Source organism: Mauremys mutica, chromosome 7, assembly GCF_020497125.1.
Source record: "Mauremys mutica isolate MM-2020 ecotype Southern chromosome 7, ASM2049712v1, whole genome shotgun sequence".
In the NCBI taxonomy this organism is placed as follows: domain Eukaryota; kingdom Metazoa; phylum Chordata; order Testudines; family Geoemydidae; genus Mauremys; species Mauremys mutica.
In genome coordinates this window covers 101,387,754-101,412,392 of record NC_059078.1, presented here as the reverse complement: position 1 = coordinate 101,412,392, position 24,639 = coordinate 101,387,754, and the positions used below count along the sequence as shown (strand labels likewise).

The 24,639-nt window shown below is 41.6% G+C and overlaps 1 protein-coding gene across 1 annotated transcript; it reads left to right on the top strand.

Annotated features, from left to right (window-relative positions):
• The first annotated feature begins 364 nt into the window (after positions 1-364).
• Positions 365-24,263, top strand: LOC123374373 (opsin-VA-like). The gene is made up of 5 exons (XM_045024282.1): positions 365-728; positions 11,724-11,934; positions 12,524-12,641; positions 23,442-23,681; positions 24,033-24,263. Exons 1-5 carry the CDS (start codon positions 365-367, stop codon positions 24,261-24,263), a joined length of 1,164 nt encoding a protein of 387 aa, XP_044880217.1.
• The last annotated feature ends 376 nt before the right edge of the window (positions 24,264-24,639 follow it).

Below are 24,639 nucleotides of genomic sequence, written 5' to 3'. Positions count from 1 at the left end.
GCCTCATCTTCCCCCACAGAACAGGGATGATTAGAAGTGTGTTTGGCTGTGTCAGAAGGAGAAATCCTGCTGCTCCTGTAGTTGGGCTTTATTGCAGACGTGGTTACAATAACAGCTGCAGTGAAAGGAAGACTACATTTCTTGTCAGAGATCCCCCTGCTTGTACTTCCCATGCACAGCACTAAACTTTCCTCTAGCCAAAACTTTTACTTCCTAGACTTCATTTGGAAAGGAAGATTCATGGAGCTTTTGTTTAAACGTCTGTTGGGGATGGCAAATTCTTCCTTTTAACCTGAATATCTACCCCTTATACAATCAAATACTATCTGAGATCCTTCCCTTCTCTGGCGAAGGAGAGAAAGAAATGGATGTGTTCAGAGCACCTGAAAATGAGTCTCTGCTCTCTGTTCCTACCGCAAGCTCCACACCTTGGGATCCCTTCCACCACCCCCTGGAATTCATCCAGCCCTGGAACTTCCAGCTTCTAGCTGCATTAATGTTCTTGGTGACATCTCTGTCACTCTCCGAAAATTTTGCTGTCATATTGGTGACTTTTAAGTTCAAACAGTTGAGACAACCTGTCAATTATGTCATAGTAAACCTGGCTATAGCTGATTTTCTGGTCTCATTGATTGGTGGCACAATCAGCTTTTTTACCAATATAAAAGGCTATTTTTATATGGGACATTGGGCTTGTGTACTGGAGGGATTTGCCATCACATTCTTTGGTAAGCTTAACTTTGTTTATATTTGCATGTTCATTTGTGTTAATAGAGGCCTTAAGAAAAGAAGTTTCCCTCAGGCTCAGATCTGTGTTGTGTAGGTTTAGACTCAAACAGAAACATCAAAGTGGTTGTGTACACTGCAACTTTATAAAGTCACTGACTTTACATGCAAATGATTTCACTGGCTCTTTCCCATAAATTATGTTCTGTAGTTGATGTGGCTTGCGGAGTGCATGTTGCTCATTGAATGTCCATATAGCAGATCAGTATCTTTAACATATGCTTGATTATATTTTTCTGTAAAACAATTGTAGTAAAATATTTTAACAACAATATTTAACAATTTTCATGGTGTGTATGTGTGAGGCAGAGTGAGAGCTAGCATGCACCTGCTGTTCACAAAGTATAAAAAAAACGTTTTGATAGTGAAACTCCTCTTATTTTGTGAGTATCTTCCTATAGTTTGGGCAGGATTGTGCTACTGCTGCAATAGTAATCTCTGACATAGTATGCAGTATTATAAACAAAGATCAGAAACTAATTTCGACAGTATCTATTTCAAATCAGTCATTTTTCATGACCCTTTCTTGTTGTGTTACTTTACTAAATATAAGTATGTTAAAAACTGAAAAAGAATAGTAAACCTAGCAAGCTATAGCTTTTCTCCCTAAATACATCCCCTCACCTACCAGGTCTTCAGCCCAGATTAGGAATTAACCTGAGGCATCCCATACAAAAAAAATAAATTCCTGCATTCTAACTGGCTTTTTCTCTCTTTGCTGTTTTATAGCTGGGTATCATTATTTTGAAGTCACATAGCAGTGGTAATCTCCTAATCAGGTCAGCTCTCGTATTCAAGGACAGTGCTAGAGAGCGAAGTCAGAAATATTGGTGTGTAGCCGTAACCATCCATACTGATGGATGAGAGCAGCCTGCAGTGAGTGACCCATCAGGAAGGTCCCTTGCCCTCCACTGACAGCTCGTCCATTCTAGAAGTTGCCAGATAGCATAAGGGAGACTGGGAATAGCTGAACCTGCCAACTTTCTTGGATTATTCTGAAATATTAAGTACCTCAAAGTGTGAAAATTATACAGTCAGGGGATTGTATTTGTTTATAGCAATTTTATTTTGCCAAATAGAATAAGTCCAAACTACACAAGATCACTTACAGGCCCTTACTAGGTAATTAGTACTATTATTTAGCACTTCTGTAATTTTTTTCTTCTTCCTCAAAGTGCTCTACAAAAACTGACTAATTAAACCTTTCCACATACCTCCCTATGAAGTATTATCTCACATGGGATAACAGGACAAGGAATGTCATGGCAGAGCAAACGTCATTAACTCAGGAGTTGTTGGTTCCAGGTCTTGAGCTTAGATGAGGAGATATAGGAGTACTATGGCCTGCACTACAACTTAAAAAAAATCCATTCATCTTTGGGCATAAAGTTCTGCAAATGTAATTGGCAGTGTGGGGGGAGTCAAAAACTTTTGGGAAGGATTGCTGTGAATGTACAGGGCCAAACCTGTAGAGATGTGTTTGTGCAAGATTACAATTTAGAGATGCTCACTCTTAAGAGACAGTATTATGAATATAGGAATTTTGAGATGTGCCCTGGAAGGAAATTTGAGGACACAGTGTAGCTGTGTACAGCAGTTCACCGCAGACACACTAGTTTTTTTAAACAGAAATTGTATACCTTTCTCATTCACTGCTTTGTTGTTTAATGAACCCCAAGATCATTACATGGTGTCAGAACTGCTGCATGAGAAAGAGACTGCAGTCATTTTGAGGTTAACTCCTGTGTTTGAAACAAAAGCGGAGGAAAGGGGAGCACATGGAAAAGTAAACAGAGAAGAACAAAGGCTTTTGGATGTATTTTATGAGCACAATTGTAGCTTGTCTAGCTTAAGAAGAGAAGAAAGCCAAATATGGATGTGTTGCAACCTCCACCCAATCTGCAATTGTCAGGCAATATTGCAGAGAACTGGAATAAATTCTGACAGAGATTTGAATTGTATTTGTCTTTCATAGGAGAAGATGAAAAAAGAGATAAAGTGAAATCAATCTTTTTGCATGTTGTTATGGAAGAAGCACCAGATATTTATAACAACTTTAAATTTGAAGAAGGTAAAAGCATGAAGTTAAGTAAAATATTTACTAAATTTGTGGAACATTGCATGCCAGAAAGGAATGAAACATTTAGGGTACATCTAGACTACTCGCCGTATCGGCGGGTAGCGATCGATTTCTCGGGGATCGATATATCGCATCTCATCTAGACATGATATATTGATCCCCGAACGCGCTCCCGTCGACTCCGGAACTCCACCAGCGTGAATGGCTGTAGTGGAGTCAACAGGGGGAGCCGCAGACTTCGATCCCGCGCCGTGAGGACGAGAGGTAAATCGATCTAAGATACTTTGACTTCAGTTACGCTATTCACGTAGCTGAAGTTGCGTATCTTAGATCGATCCGCCCCCTAGTGTAGACCAGCACCTTAAAAGAGAGAAATTTTTTACCTGCATGCAAAAACCTGATGACACCATAGAGCAATATGTCACAAAATTAAGGAAACTCAGTAAAACCTGTGTCTTTGGTGAGTTCACAGAGTCGCTGCTTAGAGACAGAATCATTTTTGATACTAAAGACAATGTGTTAAGAGACAGACTGCTCTGTGAAGGATTTAACTTGAAAAAAAGCTCTACAGATATTCAGGGGGGGGGGGCAGAAATTGTGAAAGCACAAACCAAAGAGCTGAATTAATCAGAAGGGGTTATACACGTACCAAGTACAAAAGAATATAGTCAGAAAGAGTCAAATTAAAAAGTGGAACTACCAGCTATGAAAACCACTGCTAGCAGGGAGACTGGGTACAGGCGGTTATGTGGAAGATTTGGATCTCAGTAAGGCCCCAAACATTGTTTTGCCTTTGGGAAACTCTGGCATAAGTGTGAAAAAAAATAATCATTTTACAAAATGCTGCAAATCTCAGAAAAGTCAAGTGCATGTAGTTGAAAACAACCTGGTTGAGGAGTTTCACATAGATGTGCTGGGATCAAGCAAAACTGATGAGATGGTCCAGATGCTGCCAATAAAAGTGAATGAAGCAAATATTCCACTCATACTGGATACAGGAGCTCAGGTTAATAATCTATCTGAACAAGATTATGAGGGACTGAAAATAGACCAAAACTAGGACCAACAAATATAAATATAATTGGTTATGCTGGAACAAGTGTACCAGTAAATTTCCTAGACACTACTGTGCTAATAAACGATGGTCACATAAATACCACCCTATACCAGAAACCCACTGACCGCTATACTTACTTACATGCCTCCAGCTTCCATCCCGGACACACCACACGATCCATTGTCTACAGCCAAGCTCTAAGATACAACCGTATTTGCTCCAATCCCTCAGAGATAAACACCTACAAGATCTCTATCAAGCATTCTTAAAACTACAATACCCACCTGCTGAAGTGAAAAAACAGATTGACAGAGCCAGAAGAGTACCCAGAAGCCACCTACTACAGGACAGGCCTAAAAAAGAAAATAACAGAACACCACTAGCCATCACCTACAGCCCCCAACTAAAACCTCTCCAGCGCATCATCAAAGATTTACAACCTATCCTTAAAGATGATCCCTCACTCTCACAGATCTTGGGAGACAGGCCAGTCCTCGCTTATAGACAGCCTCCCAACCTGAAGCAAATACTCACCAGCAACCGCACACCATACAACATAAACACTAACCCAGGAACCTATCCTTGCAACAAAGCCCGATGCCAGCTCTGTCCACATATCCATTCAAGTGACACTATCATAGGACCTAATCACATCAGACACGCCATCAGGGGCTCGTACACCTGCACATCTACCAACGTGATATATGCCAACATGTGCCAGCAATGCCCCTCTGCCATGTACATTGGCCAAACCGGACAGTCTCTACGCAAAAGAATAAATGGACACAAATCTGACATCAGGAATCATAACATTCAAAAACCAGTGGGAGAACACTTCAACCTCTTTAACCACTCAGTGACAGACTTGAAGGTGGCAATTTTGCAACAAAAAAACTTCAAAAACAGACTCCAAAGAGAAACTGCTGAACTTGAATTAATATGCAAACTAGATACTATTAACTGTGGCCTAAACAAAGACTGGGAATGGTTGGGTCATTACACCAATTGAATCTATTTCCCTATGTTAAGTTCTCCTCACACCTTCTATGGGCCATCTTAATTATCACTTCAAAAAGTTTTTTTCCTCCTGCTGACGATACCTCATCTCAATTGATTAGACTCTGCCTGTTGGTATGCATACTTCCACCTTTTCATGTTCTCTGTATGTATAAATATCCCCTGTCTGTGTGTTCCATTCTATGCATCCGAAGAAGTGAGCTGCAGCTCACGAAAGCTCATACTAAAATAAATTTGTTAGTCTTTAAGGTGCCACAAGTACTCCTGTTCTTTTTGCAGTAAAGTGGAGGCGCATCAGTAGCATCAAATATAAAAGCACCACATACAGGCTTCCGTTCCTTGTAGTATCAAAGCAGGTGACACCAATTTTAGGCCTGGGTGCCTGTGAAAATCTCAGTCTGGTAAAATGGGTGCTCTCACAACAAGATCATACTGAACCTGGCTATGAGGCACTCATTCGGGAATATCATGATTGCTTGCTTGCAGGGTGAACAGTCAATCAAGATAAACAAGCTGATCCCTCCAGTTATCCATCCATGTAGAAAGGTGCCATTTGAACACAGTGATAAACATAAGGTGGCACTCATAAGAATGGAAGCAATGTACATCATACAAAAAATTGAGGAGCCAACAGAATGAGTGAGCTTCCTAGTCACTGTGGAGAATAACAACACCCCACTACACATGGGCTTAGATCTGAGAGACCACAACAAAGCTATAAAAGGAGAACATATCAAACTGCCAGCCAGACAGGAGATTATTGCTCAATTTGAGAATGCACAATATTTCAGTAAATTGGATTCCTCCTCAGAATTTTGGCAGGAACAATTAATGGAAGAAAGCTCAAAAATTATGCATATTTAATATCTCATTTGGAAGATACAGATTCTTATGTCTACCCTCAGAATAGCTTCAGCACCAGAAGTGTACCACAAAACCATACCTATGATATATAATGTCTCAACATGTCAATGGATGATATCATAATCTGGGGTTCAACTAACGAAGAGTGTTATTGTAGACTTCAGGAAGTTTTGGATGCAGCTAGAGTTGCAAACTTGAAACTAAATAGGGAGAGATGTGTTTTAGGGGTTCCAGAACTGACTTTTGTTGGAGATACTATTTCCAACAAAGGTGTAAAACCCGACAGGAGGAATGTTCCAGCCACTGAAATGATGCCGTGTACCCAGTCAAAGAAAGATGTCCAACGGTTTCTGGGAATGTTAATTATCTTGGAAAATTCATCTCTAATCTATCTACAAAAGCAGCAGCTTTGGAGAAACTTCTAGAAAATAAAAATGAATGGTAATGGGGTGCTGAACAGGAGGAATCACAGAGAAGGTTTGAAACAACAGCTCATACAAGAGCCAGTGTTGAAGTTCTATGCACCAAGCAGGCCTATTAAAATTTCAGCAGATGCTTCACAGTCTGGGTTAGGTGCAGTGATTTTACAGAAAGACGATGATTGTTGGCAACCAGCGGCGTACAAATCCAAGTCACTGATTGATGTGGAAACCAGATATGCCCAGATTGAGAACGAGCTTTTAGGAATATTGTTTGCCTGTGAGAGATTCAAGCAATATATTTATGGCCAGACAGTGGATGTTGAAACAGACAGCAAGCCTCTCATAGCATTATTTGGCAAACTGCTAAATGACTGTATCTGAAGTAGACGATAAAGCAGCAAGAGTATGATTTGGTTGTGACCTACACACCCAGCAAATTCATGTTTACTGCGATGCACTTTCCTAAGTAGTGACTCTCATTACAAAGCCAGAGAAGACCTTAGAGATAGAGATGCAGGCCTGTATAGATCTGATTGTAAAGTCAGTTCCTGTAGCTAACAAAAAACTGCAACAAACAAGAGGGGAAACGGTGAAAGATGAATCATTGGAGATCCTTAATGTGATAATTAAAGAGTTGCTTGAAGAAATATGCAGTTGCTGTCCAAGTATAAGAGACTATTGGTAGAGCCCTGCATGGATACAAATTTATACTCAGAGATGTGGATATCCACAGATATAAATTGGTATCTGCGGAACCACAGAGCTCTCCCGGGAACCACAGAGGTGAAGGGAGCGGAGCATGAGGCCACCGCTCCCGGGAGCCATCGTTCTGCATTGGCAGCTCCTCCAGAGTGGCTCTATTGCCCTCAGCCCTGCCCACTGGGGTGGGCACCAGGCCTGGTCACACTAGAGTGTGCAAGCGGTGCACACATCCCCAGACAGGAGATACAGATGGCAGCGTTGAAGGAATGGGGACAGGGGTACAGCTGCACTGGAAGAGTTGCTGGCATGGGGCGCTGGCTCCTGGGAGCAGTGGCCCCACGTTCTGCTCCTTTCACTGCTGTGGTTCCCGGGAGAGCCCTGCAGTTCCAATTTATATCCGCAGATATCCACATCCGAGGGTATAAATTTGTATCCACACAGGGCTCTCACTATTGGAGCTGCAAACATGGACTTACTGTGACAGATTGAGTGATTTTCAAGGGCAGCAGGATTGTAATACCAATACATTTCCAGAAAGAAATGCTATAGAAGGAGTGCAACCAATGGGCATGAGAGGCAATGTTCCCTCTAATTTTTTCCATCCAGGTGCGGAATAAATTTTGTTATGTGCACTGCGGTACAGTGTGCATGTGCACCACCAGTAGAAACAAAAAACCTAGATACAATATAGATTTTTAAGACATTACCATAGGGATAATTACTCCAGCCAGGACAGGTTAGGCATTTTAGAACTCACTACTCAAAGAACTAAATTTAAGGGTAAGAGAGAAATAAAAATTATGAAATGCATAGACCAGTCAAAAAACTAAAATAACACAATTTGAAAAAATAAAATTACAGAGACTATATGTGCATTGCAGGAACTACCAAATAACAACCAACAACAACAACACACGTATGTGTTGGGAGGTGAGTGTGTGAGAGAGAGAGCGAGAGCGACAGTCAGAGATTGTGTGTGCTGGGGAAGTCTGTGAGAGACCGTGTGCTGTCTCTTTAAGGTAAAGGCACTCACTCACCGTCTGTGCTCGGAGTCCTGGGTGAGGCTGGCCCATCTCCCCTGCTGGGGTACAGGGGCGGGTGGAGGGGAACACCCTGACATCAGCACCCCCACTCGTCCCCCCACACACACACACTCTGCATAGCCAGCAGAAGGGTCCCAGGAGCAGCAGGGGCTCCAAGGCAGAGGGCAGGAACAACGTGAAGCACAGGGGGGAGGGGGACCTGAATACATGCTGCAGGCTGAATGTGAGCGGCTCTGTTAATCAACTGCGCGGCTCTTCAAACATTCCTGGGCGGCCACCCCAGGGCGCAGCTTAGAGGGAACACAGATGAGAGCTGATGTATTGACTGCGGATCAAACACAAGATTACTAATGCAGTAGGAAACTGCTTTTTCTGCTTGAACTAAAAGCCATGCCAACAGGCAGAGCTACTGAGACCTCGCACAGTGCCACAAAGGCCTTATGAGAAAGTAGGCACTGATTTATTTTCCTAGCAAATCAAAGAATGATTTAATAGTCACAGATTATTATTCTCTGTATCCAGATGTCTGCACACGGCACAGTACTAGTAGTAAGTCAGTGACAGCCAGCATGAAGGGAATATTTTCAAGACACGTCATTCCAGATGAAGTCTTTAGCAATAATGGGCGGCAATTTTCCAGCACAGATTTTAGTTAATTTGCCACAAATTGGGATTTTCATCACAAAACATCAAGTTCAAATTACCCCCAATGAAATGGACTTGTGCAAAGGTCTATATGGACAGTAAAGAACCTTATGAAAAAAAGACTTTTGATAGTGGGGGCATTTGAATAGCTCTTCTTCAGCTCAGCTGTTAATGGGAAGGATCAGATCTAATTTACCAATCTCTGGTAACTTGCTGAAATCTCCGGACAATGAAACCATATGAAAGATTAAAGGAAATCAGAAGTGGAAGCAGAAATATTTTGAGAAAAAAAGCCCATGATCGCCCAACTCTTAACCTAGGTAGTAGAGTGTGCCTGAGGAATTACATCTCTAATATTTGGAGCCAAATGGATCCCATTAAAGAACTGCTGCATCCAAGGTCTTACATAGTCCACACAGACAAGGAGACACATTTTGGACTAATCAAAAGGATTTAAGATTAATTGCAGAAGTTTCCAAAACAGTGACAGTGGATGTGGATTCTGGCATTTACTAACTGACTGATGGTTTATCATCAATGGACAAAGGATAAACTGGCAAGCAACAAGAGAACTCAGACCCTAATGAAAGGCTGATACTGAGATTATTAGAAAGCGAGATCAAACATCCTGAAAGGCTCAGAGAGACTTGCTAACCTGGCTGGAGAAGGGGTTGTGACAATCTGTACCATTATCATCACCCTTTTTACCAGAGTATGATAAATTTTGTACAACGTATGCCTTGTGAGGTTTCATTTGATAACTCATAATCTGCTGAACATTATTGTCCTGGTAAAATGTGTGTGCCAACATTGTATGTAAAGTTAAGATTTTATTGTATAACATTGCTGTAATATGCTCCAAGATTAAGAAAATCAGGCCCAAACCAGTTTTTCAGAGACAAAGACACACTAGAGCCCCATCCAAATATCAGCATAATCAGATGAACTATTATAGACTATCACCAGTTAAGCAGCCATTCTGTAGCAGGAAGAAGGGTGTGAGTGAGAACTTTACATATTGACAATGGAACAGCTGGGAGCAGGGCTTAAATTCAGTTGGAGCCATCTGGAGCAGAGCTTCGGTAAATATTTTCAAACCCGCAGGAGCCTCGGTGCCTCCCACCAGGTTGACACCTGAGCCCTGGTGCCCCCTCCCCCCACAGGGCTGAAGCCCTGAGCCACATCTCTCCCCCACTAAATCCCCAAGAGACCCCCCCCTCGAAGCTGAAACCCAGAGCCCCGAATCAGAAGGGATGTGGGGGGCTCCGGGAAATAGTCTCTGAGAATCTAAGTTCTGGCTGGGATCTTCCATGTAAACTGGCTGCCAGTCACCTGAACCCCAGCTGCAGATAATCCTCAAAGAGCAGAGAATGGTATAAGAATGGAGGACACTCACAACACAAATTACCTCTCTCCACCAGCTCTACTCACAGCAGCTACTATATTTCAAAGACAAAGGAAACATCCTGGCTGGGAGGCTTTTCAGCCAATACAGACTGTGGTAAGCATATGGTGAGATTAAAACCTATGCTTTGAATCCATTTAGCTTACTAAATTAGGCATTAGTTTGCATATTATCTTTTAATGTCTTTGTAACCAATTCTGATTTTATACCTCATTACTTGTAGTCACTTAAAATCTTTCTTTCTATAGTTAAAAACTTCTTTTATCATTTTACCTAAATCAGTGTGTGTTGGGATTGAAGTGTTTGGGACCCTCCACTTGAGATAATAAGTCCGGTCCAGATCATTTTCCATTAATGAAATGACAAACATTCTATGAGCTTGTATTGTCCAGAAGGAGAGAGCTGGGCAGTACAAGATGCACATTTCTGGGGATAAGTCTGGGACTGGGAGTTTGCTGGTGTTGCCCTGTATGTAATTCATGAGTGGCTCGCCAAAGCATTCATGTAATTCAGCTGGGAGTGATTTTGCATGCTAGAGGCTGTGTGTGAGCAGGACCAGGAGTGCTTTGTTCTCACAGCAAAGCAGTGTAAAAAACACCCCAGGTTGGACACTTAAGGGGACACAGCTGTTCAGCATTCCAGATTGTACCCTGGGTAACGTCATAAGGGTATTTGAGGAAAGTGAGTGGTATGCAGGTAACCCCTCCTCTCTAGATAGATGTTACATTTTGTATATGGATTATAGTTTACAGAAACATATTAGTTGGGTCAAATTTAATGTATGTGTTATTAGATAGTTCTTCTATATATAAGAAATAAGAGCTAATTTTCTTTTAGGGGGAAGATGTAGAAATAAGTTTGTGCAACGTTACAATTTTGAGAAGCTCCCTCATAAGGGACAGTATTACGAAACAGGAATTCTGAGATGTGCCCTGGAAGCAGGTGGTCTGAGAAAACAGTGCAGCTCTGTACAGCAGTTCACCACAGATACTCTCTAGTTTTGTTAATAAAAGTTGTATTCCTTTCTCATTCACTGGTTTGTGACTTAATGAATCCCAAGATCACCACAAGACCCTCAGCCCCACCACAACTGGTTTAACTGGCAAGCATGGGGGGAAGCTTTGCATGGTCTAGGTGTCCCATGACAGCTCCTACCCTCACTACTCTGGGTCCTTAGTGCATGAAGTACACGTCTGGGGGAAAAGGAGTATCTACAATCCATGGGTAGTAGAACGGTTCCTTGAGGCAGCAGCCAGCCGCGTGTAAGACAGAGTTGCATAATGTTTGAATTACAAATAGGCTAAATCTGTTTCAGACTTTTGAAAAGTCAGCTTTTTAAGACAGATCTTACCCAATTATTCTTACAAGCCACCCATGGCTTCCCTTGCAGTCTGAGAAGAAAAATCTTTCTGTGGCACACAAGGAACAAGAGGAGAAATCTGATGCAATTAAAACAATCCACACTGTGGGTTGGTTTTTCTAAATCAGTGTACAGAAGGCCAAAGCTGTAGTCCAGTCTAAGAGCTTTTGCACACTTAAAATGAAACTCAAATATGGGGCAATGTTTTTCCACATCCACATCCACATCCACTTGAACTAATAGCAAAGGCTTGTGATGTAGGATGGAGGTTGCTTTTTGAGCTATTGCTAAGATGGTATTGTAATGTCCTCTTTTTGACCAAGCTGCACATTTTCATTACAGGAATCGTTGGTCTCTGGTCTCTTGCTCTGCTGGCTTTTGAGCGGTACATTGTGATCTGTCGCCCACTGGGAAATATGCGCCTGAGGGGGAAGCATGCAGCCCTGGGCATTATCTTCGTGTGGATCTTCTCCTTTATCTGGACCATCCCTCCTACCATGGGCTGGAGCAGCTACACCACCAGCAAGATTGGAACTACCTGTGAACCCAACTGGTAAAGTAACTCCCATAGCACATCAGTGAAAAAACAAAAACAGAGGCTACACTAACTGAGAGCCTGAAAATACACAGAGGAGATCGTGTGCCCAATTATGTGCTCACACAAACTCCAATATGTGCACAAGTCCTGATTTGTGCATCCACAGAGGTATTTGCCCACACTATTCATAGACATTTTTATGCGTCGGCAAAAAAGCATGTGTACCCTTAGACCAGAATATGCAACAGGTAGGTGGCTTGAACCACCTAAAATAAAATGTTATATTTCTATAGATCCCTTCATCTCAAAGGGTCACACAATATTTTATGATTATATTCTATTTATAAAATATATCTGTATGTGAGAGATACTGATACTGCCACTAAGTGTCTTGTTGTTAGACTATACTGATCTCCAAAAGCAACAGTCTTACAGCATAACATATAAGGTTTGCTTTATCATCAAACTCACACACACACGCACGTACGCATGCACACACACACACATAGCACCCGTGATATCACTGGAGAACATGAAAGGATCCCCAAAACAAAATGAAGACGTAATAATGTAATATTAAAAATACATGTTGTGTTTTATACAGGTATTCAGGAGCCTATAATGATCACACCTACATTATTACATTCTTCACCACCTGTTTCATACTGCCATTACTTGTGATTTTGGTATCCTATGGAAAATTGATGAGGAAACTAAGAAAGGTAGGTACAAACACTACAAAATAAACAAACAAAAAGGCAAAATTACACAGTTGTTTGGAATTTTCAGCACATAAGCACTGTTCCAAGACCCCCAAACTGTGAGCAGATTGAATTTCCAGACATAGCGCATAGTCAGCAGATTTATCATGGCTTGTTAAATAACCATTCTTCCATAGAGAAATGCATTCACTGATTAGCAATCACTCTTCAAAAGTCTGATGTTTGAATCATTTATCAGTACCTCCTGTAAGATAAATATCTGAGAAGTGAAAGAACATGCTGCACTATGAAAACAAACAAAGAAATGGAACAAGCCAATATAGCTTTATTTACAGTTTTACTTCCAGTAGGTGGAGTTTCTTCAGATTTAAACCAGAGTAAGTCAGAATCTGCTCAAAATTTCCAGTTTTCGGAAATGTTAAGAGCTGTGTTGTGGAATATGACACTAATGCTTAAAACCAGCACTATTTAACACTCTGACACAAGATATTTACATGAGTTTGTAGAAACTGCAATTTAAAGAATACCGTGCGGCACGTAGCGTGGAAGGCAGTAAACTGAATCCAGAAGGTTCTCCAGGGACACTGGGACCTGAAAAGGATAATAGTCTTGAAAAATGTTTTTGGCTATGACTTAAAAATGATGCCAACTTTCTCAAAATAGTACACACACACAAAAAGAATGCTCACAAATTTGCTTAAAGTGTGTTAATAAGCTACTCACTATGTCTTCCACCTAAGAAGAGAATATTATTACCTTTGTTTCATCAACAATGCAGCACCATCATAATACTTCATCTAAGATTTAAAGAAAGCAGGCTACATTGTAGTGGGATTTTTTATTTAGTGTTTATTTATTCTGCATGTCAAGGCAGGTCCTGTGTGTAAAACAAGACAGAAGAGAAAAGTTAAGGAAATGAGTACCTGAGCTTTCATCCCAAAGACAAGTTTTAATTGTCTACTGGGATAAGTTGGATAGAAAACTACATGTTGTGGGTGAAATCCTAGCCCTACTGAAGTCAATGGGAGTTTTTCCATTGACATCAGTGGGACCAGGACTTCATCTTGTATATATCCAGGGGAGGCTAGCTGAAATAGCTGCACAAAAATTCATGTAGGTCTTAAACAAAAAGTGTTCTCAAACTTGGGCGTTAACTACAGAAGAACACTCTGATGCGGAAGTGGACCCTTTCAGCGAAAGAGAGAAGTATATTGCAATGTACTAGAACCCCCAAAGCATTTATGCCTGTGTTGACTTCAAAACAACCCAAACTCTCTAAACATTGTTGATAAAGGTGATGAACCTTTATTTCCAAAATTCAATACTCATGGTTCCCCAAACAGTTTTTTTATGCGGCTGCTCCAATGGGGTTGCCTTTCTTGGTGGAGTTAAAGCTGATTGCAGGACCAAGAGAATTTTTTTTTGACATACAGAAAAGAAAATTAAAATGTGGAGAGAAAGACGGGTTTCCTTCAGCACATGCAGCAGCTTTGATCAGCTGCTCTTCCTCGGGAAGCAGTGGAATGCAAAAGTATGGCCACTCAGATAGGCATTTCTCCATAGAAAAGAGGTTTTCCTGTAGACTCCAGAAGGCAAAAAGAGAAATGGGAAAGAGGAGATAGGAAAGGAAAATGACTTATTAATTAAGGGATGATAACAGGAACCTAAGACTCACATTGCAGGTGCTGTTCAGGATTTAGCTGAAGCCAGTGATGTTCCCTCTCTCTGACTCAGCCTAGTCAGGAAATCTTTCACTATCAGGACAACGAAGACCTAACAGTGTCATGATGGATTCTGGGGTTCCAGGAATTATCTTCAAATAAGCAATGTCCAAATCTGTGACTTTACTAGGAGCCTTCAAGACCCCTTAGCATAGTTCTTTTAGTGAAGCCATTCAGTTTGTACTAATCTTTGTCCACAACTTTTGCTGACTTTTACCAACAATTTATACACCAGACTGAATTGGGGTTTCATTACCTTTAACAGGGTAAAGTACAGGCCTCTGCACAACAGTATGTTGATACTGGTTTCTTGCGCAAGAAGCTCTGTAATTGCCATTAGATTGTACTAAATACAGAAGTTAAATAAAGTAGAGAGGGACGCAAGCCTCAAAATTTGGATCCTGAATGTTCCTAAATGCAGATGTTTCCATCTAGCGATTTTGACTGGGGCCATCTCTGTTCGGAAACATGCTGCTCTGGGGTCTCATCAGTTTCTTTCCAAACAGAGCCACTGGCCACAGCACTCCCATCTCTCCATATTCATGTCTCTACAGATCCAACAGAAGGTTTAAAAACCAGTTTGAAAGTTACTAGAGGACTGAACAATTTAAGGAAAGTTTTTAATTAGTGGTTTACAACAGAGATAAAGCCCTTATGCTGCATCCCTTCCTTTTATCAGACAGAGCACCACTTCAGGGTCCTTATCAATTGATTGGTCCAGGATTTAGGAGGAATACATCAATTGTCATCTGTGACAAGCCAGAGTTAAAAGGGACAGGCTAATGTGAGACAAGTAGAGATGGCGCAGAGTCAAAATACTATCCAAACACAGTGCCAGAAAAATACATCCTAGTTGCCATTTACACACAGACACACAGTGTGGAGTAAGCCACAACATCTCCATTAGGATTAATGGGAAGGAGTGCATGTGTGGAAACACAGAGTTTATAGCTACTGTCAAGACCGCATCTCTGTTTAGACACTTTGCATCATATGCACATCTGTGGCTGAGAAACACTTTGCATAGCTGATGGGAGAATGAGGGGGAATAGGCGTTCCTTTTGCATTGTCCCAGCCCTGGCAACACTGCACTGGGCTAGGCTTTTGGCCCAGGTTAGAGAACCTTCAGCCTGCTCTCATCTGTGCCAGCTACCAACAGCTCAAAGGGATTGCAGAGGGACACTCACTCATGCCATCGATGGCAGCTCTGTGCCATCTGAGAAACTTACTTAGTTGAGAACCTCTGAGAACTGGAGCTGCTGGGTTTATTGTCAGTTTGTGCCAGTAGGACAGTACAAAGCTCCTGGAGCCTGGCCCAGAATCCAGGCCTCTATTTATATACTGCAACACTGCCAATCCCAGAAGTTCAAAAAAATCATGAGATTGGCCCCAAAATCAAAAGATTAAAAAAAATGTGAATCATGTTTTCAATCCTGCTTTTGTTTTCTGAACTCCCCTGTACCTGCCTTGCAATGTGAGATAATCCAGTGTTGCCAACTTTCACAAATGTAGAGTCAGAGAGGTAATTTTGCTCCCTCCCCCCAGCAGGAACTCACACTGCAGCCCCCAATTGAGTTTGGGGCCACACTGTGTGATGTGCTGTGCAAACGCAGAGTAAGGGAAAGTCCTGAAGAGTTTACAACCTAGTGCAAAGTGTAGGGGTGAGTTAGTGGTGTGGGAGCTGGAACTGGGATTCGCTAAACTTATCGCACATGTGGGTCATCCAGCTTCCCTTAGATAGGAACAAGATCTAATCCCTGTTGAGCTAAGCAAGATACAAATGGGTGACCTACAAGTGAAAGGCTCTAGAGCTCATTAGCAATACCCCGAGGCACTCACTCCCCATAAGCACTAAAGTTACACATTCAAGAGTGGGGCTGATTTTCTGGAAGGATAAGTTCACATGAAATCAAGTTCTGACCTTTTATGGCGTTTACACAGGCAGGATCTTCTGCTTTCTGGGAACACAGGCAAAATCTTCCAAACTAAACAGGAACAAGGCATTCTTGCGCTTAAGAGTGTTCACACATGGAGTTGATCAGGAGTAACTCCAGGTGTAGCCAAGCCCTTTACAGTCTCAAATACATTCTGAATCTGCCACGCTGTTCTTAAAGGGACAGCTCCCATTAACCAAAATAAAAACACTAAACATACAACCATAAAACCATCTTTAACACAACATCCAAATACATCCCACAGGTCACTTCTTGGACTAACTATTACACAGACGTGTATAGATTTTTCACCTCCACACACACATCATCATCATTTGAACCCACAACTGTGAGCAACATAGCACCAAACTCACCCACTTAAGTTAGAGGAATAATTAATAGAGGAAGAGTATGCTATTTTCATCTGGGTGGGCCATGCCATATATGGAAAAACACCACACATATGGAGAGTGGGTTATACAAGTATTTGAGAGACAGCAGTGGAATACTGAGAGAGCAGGCTTTGGCTTGCCTCTTGCCTTGGTAGCTAATACTGCTCCTCTTGTCTGAGGGCTACAGGATTCACCCTTCCTCCAGTTCTCTCTCCTAGCACCTGTTCATCTGTTTTCTCTGCATCTCTCTCATCCCATTTCTCTGGGCATCTGCCTCTCCACTTTTTCTTGCATTTGCTTTCTCTGTCCCTTTCTTCCCCCCCTTTTTTTCAGTTCACAGAAATGTTGGGGATTGTAACAGGGAAATGGGACGGAGAAGGAAAGAGAAGAATGGACAGGAAGGGAGATGTGATTTAGGATCGCTGTCAGAGTTGTTGATGGAGTTGGTTTGTGAAAGGACTGCCACTGCATGGAGAGAGTGTGTGTGCCTTGCACATTGTGTCACAAGCATCACCAGACCATTACACAGCCACTTAAACATACTGTATTTGCCCTCTGCTCCTAGTCTCCCTTTCAAGAATCACCACATGAAAAAATAGGGGTAGGTACCCAGAGCTCAGGCCTTTTTTTCATTGGCTTCTTCCCCACACAGCTTGTTCCACAGTGTAAGCATGACCACCTATGCTCCAAGACGTACAGACTTCTCTTGGTTGGCATCACATGATGATGCTGTCACACGACACACTATGCGATACCTATCTGCTGAACTCAAACCTGTCATGATTCAAAGGAGGACTTTGGAAATGCATTTGCAAATATCCCCAAAGTGTTTGTCTTGTCCTAGTAGACACCATAGTCAGAATGTATTAGCTCTGCCTTGGAATCAGGCGAACAATTTTTGGTACTGGAGATGAGCCTTACTTGCAAAGTTCGGGGGATGGTTGGATGCTTCCCAAAATTTAGTGGTGCTTGGAACTGAGGTTTAGGGATGAGTCCCTCTCTATTTCGTATCTTAGGAAATAATTAAAAGGAGACTTTCCATTTTGAACATACGGTTCATCTTTCAGAGGAAGACTCAATCCTTGAAAAACAAATAAAACAACCCTCCCACCCATCTCAATAGAGAAAAAAATTCAGTACATCTCCCAAAACAAAATGTTCTCTGAAGGCTTGACTACCTAACCTTATTTAATTTGGCCTTACAGATCCGATCTGGCTAGAAAACAAACTCCTTTAGTAAAAGACAGTATATGACTATTTCATTTAGGGATTTAGGTTTTCAGTTTAAAACTAAAAATAGCTGATAACACAACATTGATTTTAACTGTTCAAGAATCTGTTTTTTTAAGAAATAAACTACTGAAAACAACTACCAAATAGAAAGAGGCAAGGTTCCTCACTAGGTACTCTGCTGATTTCACCCCTTAGTACATCGAGTTCTTACTCTCTGTAGTTCACTTCTTGGTAATGTTTAATAGCAATGTGGAAGCTCAGTGCATGGGTGTGTAGGTGTGGTTACATACAGTTTACAGCACACAATTCAAACAATAAATGATCGCTTTTATGATTATTTGTAAATGTGCTACATCTTTCTAATTACATAGATGATATTTGCTCAGATACAGGCTGTCACAGTTCAAATAAAACCATAAAAATTGATTTCTCTAGGAAGTTATAAGGCATTAAAATAGCCAAAATAAATAGAAATGAGTAAAAATAGGAACTGAGAACCCAAATTCCTAATTCCGTCTAGAAATCTGACTTGTTTGGGAAGCGGCACAGGAATTTAAAGAACTTAATCCTTTAATCATCTGTTTTAAATGTGTATATTACTCTCTTTCACCACCTTTTCTAAATGGTTACTATCAGTTAAACAACTCTAGTGTTCCTCTCCAGAGATGACTGTATTTCAAATATGGGTGAAGTGATTCCTAGGTAGGTGTAACCCATGCCTGCTGGGTGTTGCACTCTGTTCCCCTTTAGTGCCACCCAGACCAGCTAGAGATTGATGAGCCTTCTATAGTCTTGGCTAAGAGACATATGTCTTTTAGCTCATGCAGTAGAGACTCTTGCGTTAAACTCCAGCGGTCCCAGATTTTATCCCTGCTGACAATGACTGTTGTCTCTCAGCGTTACATAGGTACATATGAAAAGCACCATATAAATGTCATGGGATCTTCGGGGCAGAGCCCGGCTTTTTGTTCTGTGTTGTACAGTGCCTAGCACTGGTCCATGACTGGGGCTCCCACACACTAGCACAACATAAATACATTATTATCATTTGAGATGTATCATCATTACCATTAAGTACTCTTAATTGCTATCATTTTAACCCAGCTCACTCTTTGTTTCTATACTTGACTGCAAACAGCCATCATTTCAAACATGTCAGTTATCAAAGAATGCCTCTATTCTGGCTAACTCTGGGGTTCCAAATTCACGACTGAGACTTTTCAACTTTAGGACTAAATAATTTGGAGTCTTATGCAAAATCATAATGCCACAGAGCCACTTTTTTTTAAGGAAAATACATTAGTGTAATCAAGCACTCAGTTTCAGGTACGTATTCCAATGAAAGGAGTAACAGCAATAAACCAGACTTTTTTCATACTAGATTTTATAATCAAAACAAAATCATCCCGGCTAAATCAAGAGCAAATGCAATCAAACCAGGCGGAAAAACATATTGTGCAAAACTTAAAGCATTCCCCATTGGGATTTAGGTGCCTAGGTCCTTTAAAAATGCCATTAGGTGCCATCTGCACCTTTTGGAGCCTAAATACCTTTAAAACTCAGCCCCTAAATGCTGAAGGAACAGTGGAAAATGTAGGGCTGTAATAGTTCAGCTGAATCTACTTTGTCACATGCCATCATTCCCTTTCCTCAGGTTGCCCAGCATGAGACTTGGTAAGCAAAGATATTAGCACCTAATAAAGTAGAAGTTCTTTCATGTATTATTCACTAGGCTCCAGGGTTTCTAATGCCACTCAGTGTTAGCGCACTTCCCATATTAACTCACAGGTTCAGTACGACACTCCAGAAAAAGCAATGAAACAGCCCAGAGAATACACGTATAAAGTTATCCTCTCAAGCTCTTTTTATTCCAACCCACTCAGACTGTACATTGTGGAATATCCATCAACATCCTATGTCAAATAAATACCTCTAAGCTTCCCAAATGCTCTTTGCAGGAAGACAACTGCCTCCAAAGTACCACATATGCTGTGTTAATCCTGCTGTACTCAGTTCATAGTGCTTCTTCGCAACTCTCTGGTGGTGCATGCAGCAGCAGAGTGTCTGATATACACTTCTGGCATCTCTGCTACTTGTGCTCTAATGATCACTCATGGTGAATAGGTAGGCACATGTACAACTGTAATAAGAATAATTCCTGTTAACATTACTATCACACTTCTATCTGTCTCCAAAGCACTCTGAAAAATTAGCACCATAATCAGGTGTTGCATATCTGTTATTTGACTCACCATGAACTCTTTTTTTCCAGGTGCAAGCTAAACAAGGTGCAAGTCAGGCTTACACTGGTTTAAGTGTCCATGTGCAAAGTTGCAGTGGTTTAACTAATTCAGTGTAACATCACACCTTTAGTTAAACTGGCACAAATTCTGTGTTTAGACCAATAGGCAGAGTCAGGATCATAAAAACGAGGACAAAGAAGTTTGAAATTGATGAAGCTGGTGAAGGAACTCGTCAGGAGAGGTGCTTGGTTGGACTGATAGACAAAGAAGATGATTTTGTAGATGAGTTCATAGCTCTAAGATTGGTTGAATCCAAGGGGGGCAGGGAGCAGGGCCGGCTCCAGACCCCAGTGCGCCAAGCGCATGCTTGGGGCGGCATTTTGCTGGCAGGGTGGCAGGCGGGTCCGGCGGACCTTCCGCAGTCATGCCTGCAGGAGGTCCACCGGTCCCGTGGCTCCAGTCGACCTCCCGCAGGCAAGACTGCGGACGGTTTGCTGGTCCCGCGGCTCGGGTGGACCTCCCGCAGGCATGACTGCGGATGCTCCACCGGAGCCACGGGACCAGCGAACTCTCCGCAGCTGCGGGAGGTCCACTGGAGCCATGGGACCAGCAGTCATGCCTGCAGGAGGTCCGCTGGTCCCGCGACTCCGGAGCACCTCCCGCAGGCATGACTGCTTGGGGCGGCCAAATTCCTAGAGCCGCCCCTGCCAGGGAGGTGTTGCATTTACCTTTATTTGTCATGGAATTGTGTTTGTATTTGTAGTTTGCTGCCTACTGATAAAGAAAAAGGTGCTGCTTAAAAGATTAGAGCAGGGGTCAGCAACCTTTCAGAAGTGGTGTGCCGAGTCTTAATTTATTCACCCTAATTTAAGGTTTCACGTGCCAGTAATACATTTTAACGTTTTTAGAAGGTTTATTTCTATCAGTCTATAATATATAACTAATCTATTGTTACATGTAAAGTAAATAAGGTTTTAAAAATGTTTAAGAAGCTTCATTTAAAATTAAATTAAAATGCAGAGCCCCACGGACCGGTGGCCAGGACCCGGGCAGTGTGAGTGCCACTGAAAATCTGCTCATGTGCCGTCTTTGGCACGCGTGCCATAGGTTGCCTACCCCTGGATTAGAGATTTGAGAAGGACAGGATACTGCTTCCAATGGTGTTGATAAGAATGTATCAAATCTAAAGTCAGTTGAGTTTGAAGCTTTAAGAGACTTTGAACCAGATCCTCAGATGAGGTAAACTGATGTATCTCTGTTGAAGCAGCAAAGAATCCTGTGGCACCTTATAGACTAACAGACGTTTTGCAGCATGAGCTTTCGTGGGTGAATACCCACTTCTTCGGATGCAAGTGGTGGAAATTTCCTGGGGCAGGTATATATAAGCAAGCAAGAAGCAAGCTAGAGATAACGAGGTTAGATCAATCAGGGTGGATGAGGCCCTGTTCTAGCAGTTGAGGTGTGAAAACCAAGGGAGGAGAAACTGGTTCTGTAATTGGCAAGCCATTCACAGTCTTTGTTTAGTCCTGAGCTGATGGTGTCAAATTTGCAGATGAACTGGAGCTCAGCAGTTTCTCTTTGAAGTCTGGTCCTAAAGTTTTTTTGCTGTAGGATGGCCACCTTAAGAGGTGCTATCTCACAATAGCAGATCTTAAGGTGGCCATCCTACAGCAAAAAAACTTTAGGACCAGACTTCAAAGAGAAACTGCTGAGCTCCAGTTCATCTGCAAATTTGACACCATCAGCTCAGGACTAAACAAAGACTGTGAATGGCTTGCCAATTACAGAACCAGTTTCTCCTCCCTTGGTTTTCACACCTCAACTGCTAGAACAGGGCCTCATCCACCCTGATTGATCTAACCTCGTTATCTCTAGCTTGCTTCTTGCTTGCTTATATATACCTGCCCCAGGAAATTTCCACCACTTGCATCCGAAGAAGTGGGTATTCACCCACGAAAGCTCATGCTGCAAAACGTCTGTTAGTCTATAAGGTGCCACAGGATTCTTTGCTGCTTCTACAGAACCAGACTAACACGGCTACCCCTCTGATACTATCTCTGTTGAAGTCATTGGAGCTATGCTGATTTATACCACCTGAGGGTGTGCCCCTTGTTTCTATTTCATACCTTTAAATTAATCTTATAATCTTTATAAATTATACATGACAGTTTTAGCCTCTTGAATTTATGCTACCAGGTCTCAACTGAGCTTCATAGGTATGTGATCTGGCGTTCTGAATAGAGAGCCAAATCCTGTGCAGTTTGCACATAACTAAAGTCAAGAGGATTAAGTATTCCGCTGGGATTGTGTCTGAGTAAGGCACGAAAAATTTGGCTGTGAGATTGTCATATGCAAGAATTGGTGCTGCTCCTTTGTAATCAAAGATATTGCCCTTTAAAACCCCAAAACTTTAATAATGATACTACTTGTAATTCACATAAATCCTCAGTGAACCTCACATGTTATGATCTAGTGTCAGCAACCTTACAGGCTGTCTTCAAAAAAAGCAGCTAGTCTTATTAGATTTACTGATCCATGTCCTTTTTTCTAATTGTTAACTATGCTGGCTAGCATAAGTATATATTACACTGATAATACTACCCACAATATATAGTCCAAACATTTAAGTCTACACATTATTAAGCATTAGTATAGCAGTTATTTAATCCAAATTGGCCTGTATCTTTGTTATAATCCTGTGCACTTAGGCTAAGTATCCCATAACAACTTGCATGAGCTGAAGCAAGCCTTGGCTTGAGTAGATAGGAAAACTGTCAGTATCAGGACATACGATTATTTCCTCGTGGCAACAGGAAAGGAGTTACCCACATAAACCTATGAGGTGTCTCGAGGCCCCTTGGTACCTCGAATGCAGGGGTTCAGAACAAAAGAAAAAGGGGTACCCTCATGGTACCAGAAACAAACCAGGAAAAAAGCTGAGTAATTGAATCCAGTGTCAGGTGAGGTATATAGACCTTTTACTGGTAAACCTGTAGGGTATAAGAAGATGGCTTTGGGGATGTAACTTCAGGGAGTACACCTTCTGCATAAGGTGAATGTAACATCACCGGATGGGACTGCTCTTCTGAGACTGCTATTGTATAGCTCCTTTTTCCTGTACTATATTAATAAACCTGACTGACACTGGTCATTTCGTCTGTTGAGTATATTTCATAACAAAATAACAAACCAAAGTGTGGCCAAGCAACTGACAATATAATTCATCAATATTATTTTCTACCAAATTTTCTGGAACCTTATATATTTTTCTTTAAAGGTGTCAGATACTCAAGGCCGACTGGGGACTACAAGGAAACCTGAAAGACAAGTCACTCGAATGGTTATTATTATGATCCTTGCATTTCTAATCTGCTGGTCTCCATATGCAGCCTTTTCCATTCTTGTCACTGCATGGCCTTCCATTGATCTGGATCCTCGTCTGGCCGCAATCCCAGCTTTCTTTTCCAAAACAGCTACAGTTTATAATCCGATTATTTATGTCTTTATGAACAAACAGGTACTGTATGCCTTCAATCCTCATATTTTGATATTTTGTTTGACTCATTCCTGAGTGAATGGGGTTGTTTCAGTAATTAATTTTATCTACCTACATATTAATTCATTTAGATAAAGATTGCTCCACGTACATTACACATCATTCTGAATTAAAATAACCCAATATTTATATCTACTGTATACTATGTATTGTAGACTGAAATTTTAGGGCAGGGACTCTGAGCTGGCTGGTCTCTAAGCATTGCTGCAATATAAATGTTAAATAATAAATAATAATAACAGAGATATTTTAAGCTTCATAGTAAGTTTTAAAAAAAATAATAATTTAGTCTCCTTTATTTTATAATTTTAGTTCAGGAGGTGTTTCATTCAGCTGTTCGGATGCAGTGACAGAGAGACTGCAGCGTCCAATATGAACCCAACTTTGGAGAGAGTGGTGCTAACCCAGGACAAAGGTGGTGGTGAAATGTTCACAATAGCAGCACACAACACCATTTCAAACAGGAGAAATGAGGATGAACAGAGGAGCTGCCATTCTTTTGCTCAGTTGACAGTTTCAGAAAACAAAGTCTGTCCCATGTAAACAGAACAAGTTTCGAGATAAGAAATGCAGCACTATAGACTGTTCCCTTGTTACCAGCTGTTCATACAAACGGTTGTCAGCAGGACTGTTAGGACCCACTGTCTGGCAGAAATTTGCCGCTGGGGTTGCTGAGCCACAGAAACACTGAGAGGCTCCAAGCTCTGCAGCTGTAGAGTATTCCTTGTATCCAGAGGGCAAAGGATCAGCATTCTAAGTGACAGTGGAATGCCCCACTATTAACTGATTCCACACTATCCCTTCTCCAGGCCATCCCACCCTCCTGGTTCCTGGGAATGACTTCAGGGGACTCCAGTGAACATATACTGGGACTTTACATGCTAATGGGGAAGCAGGTTCTCATTCAACTGACTGAACA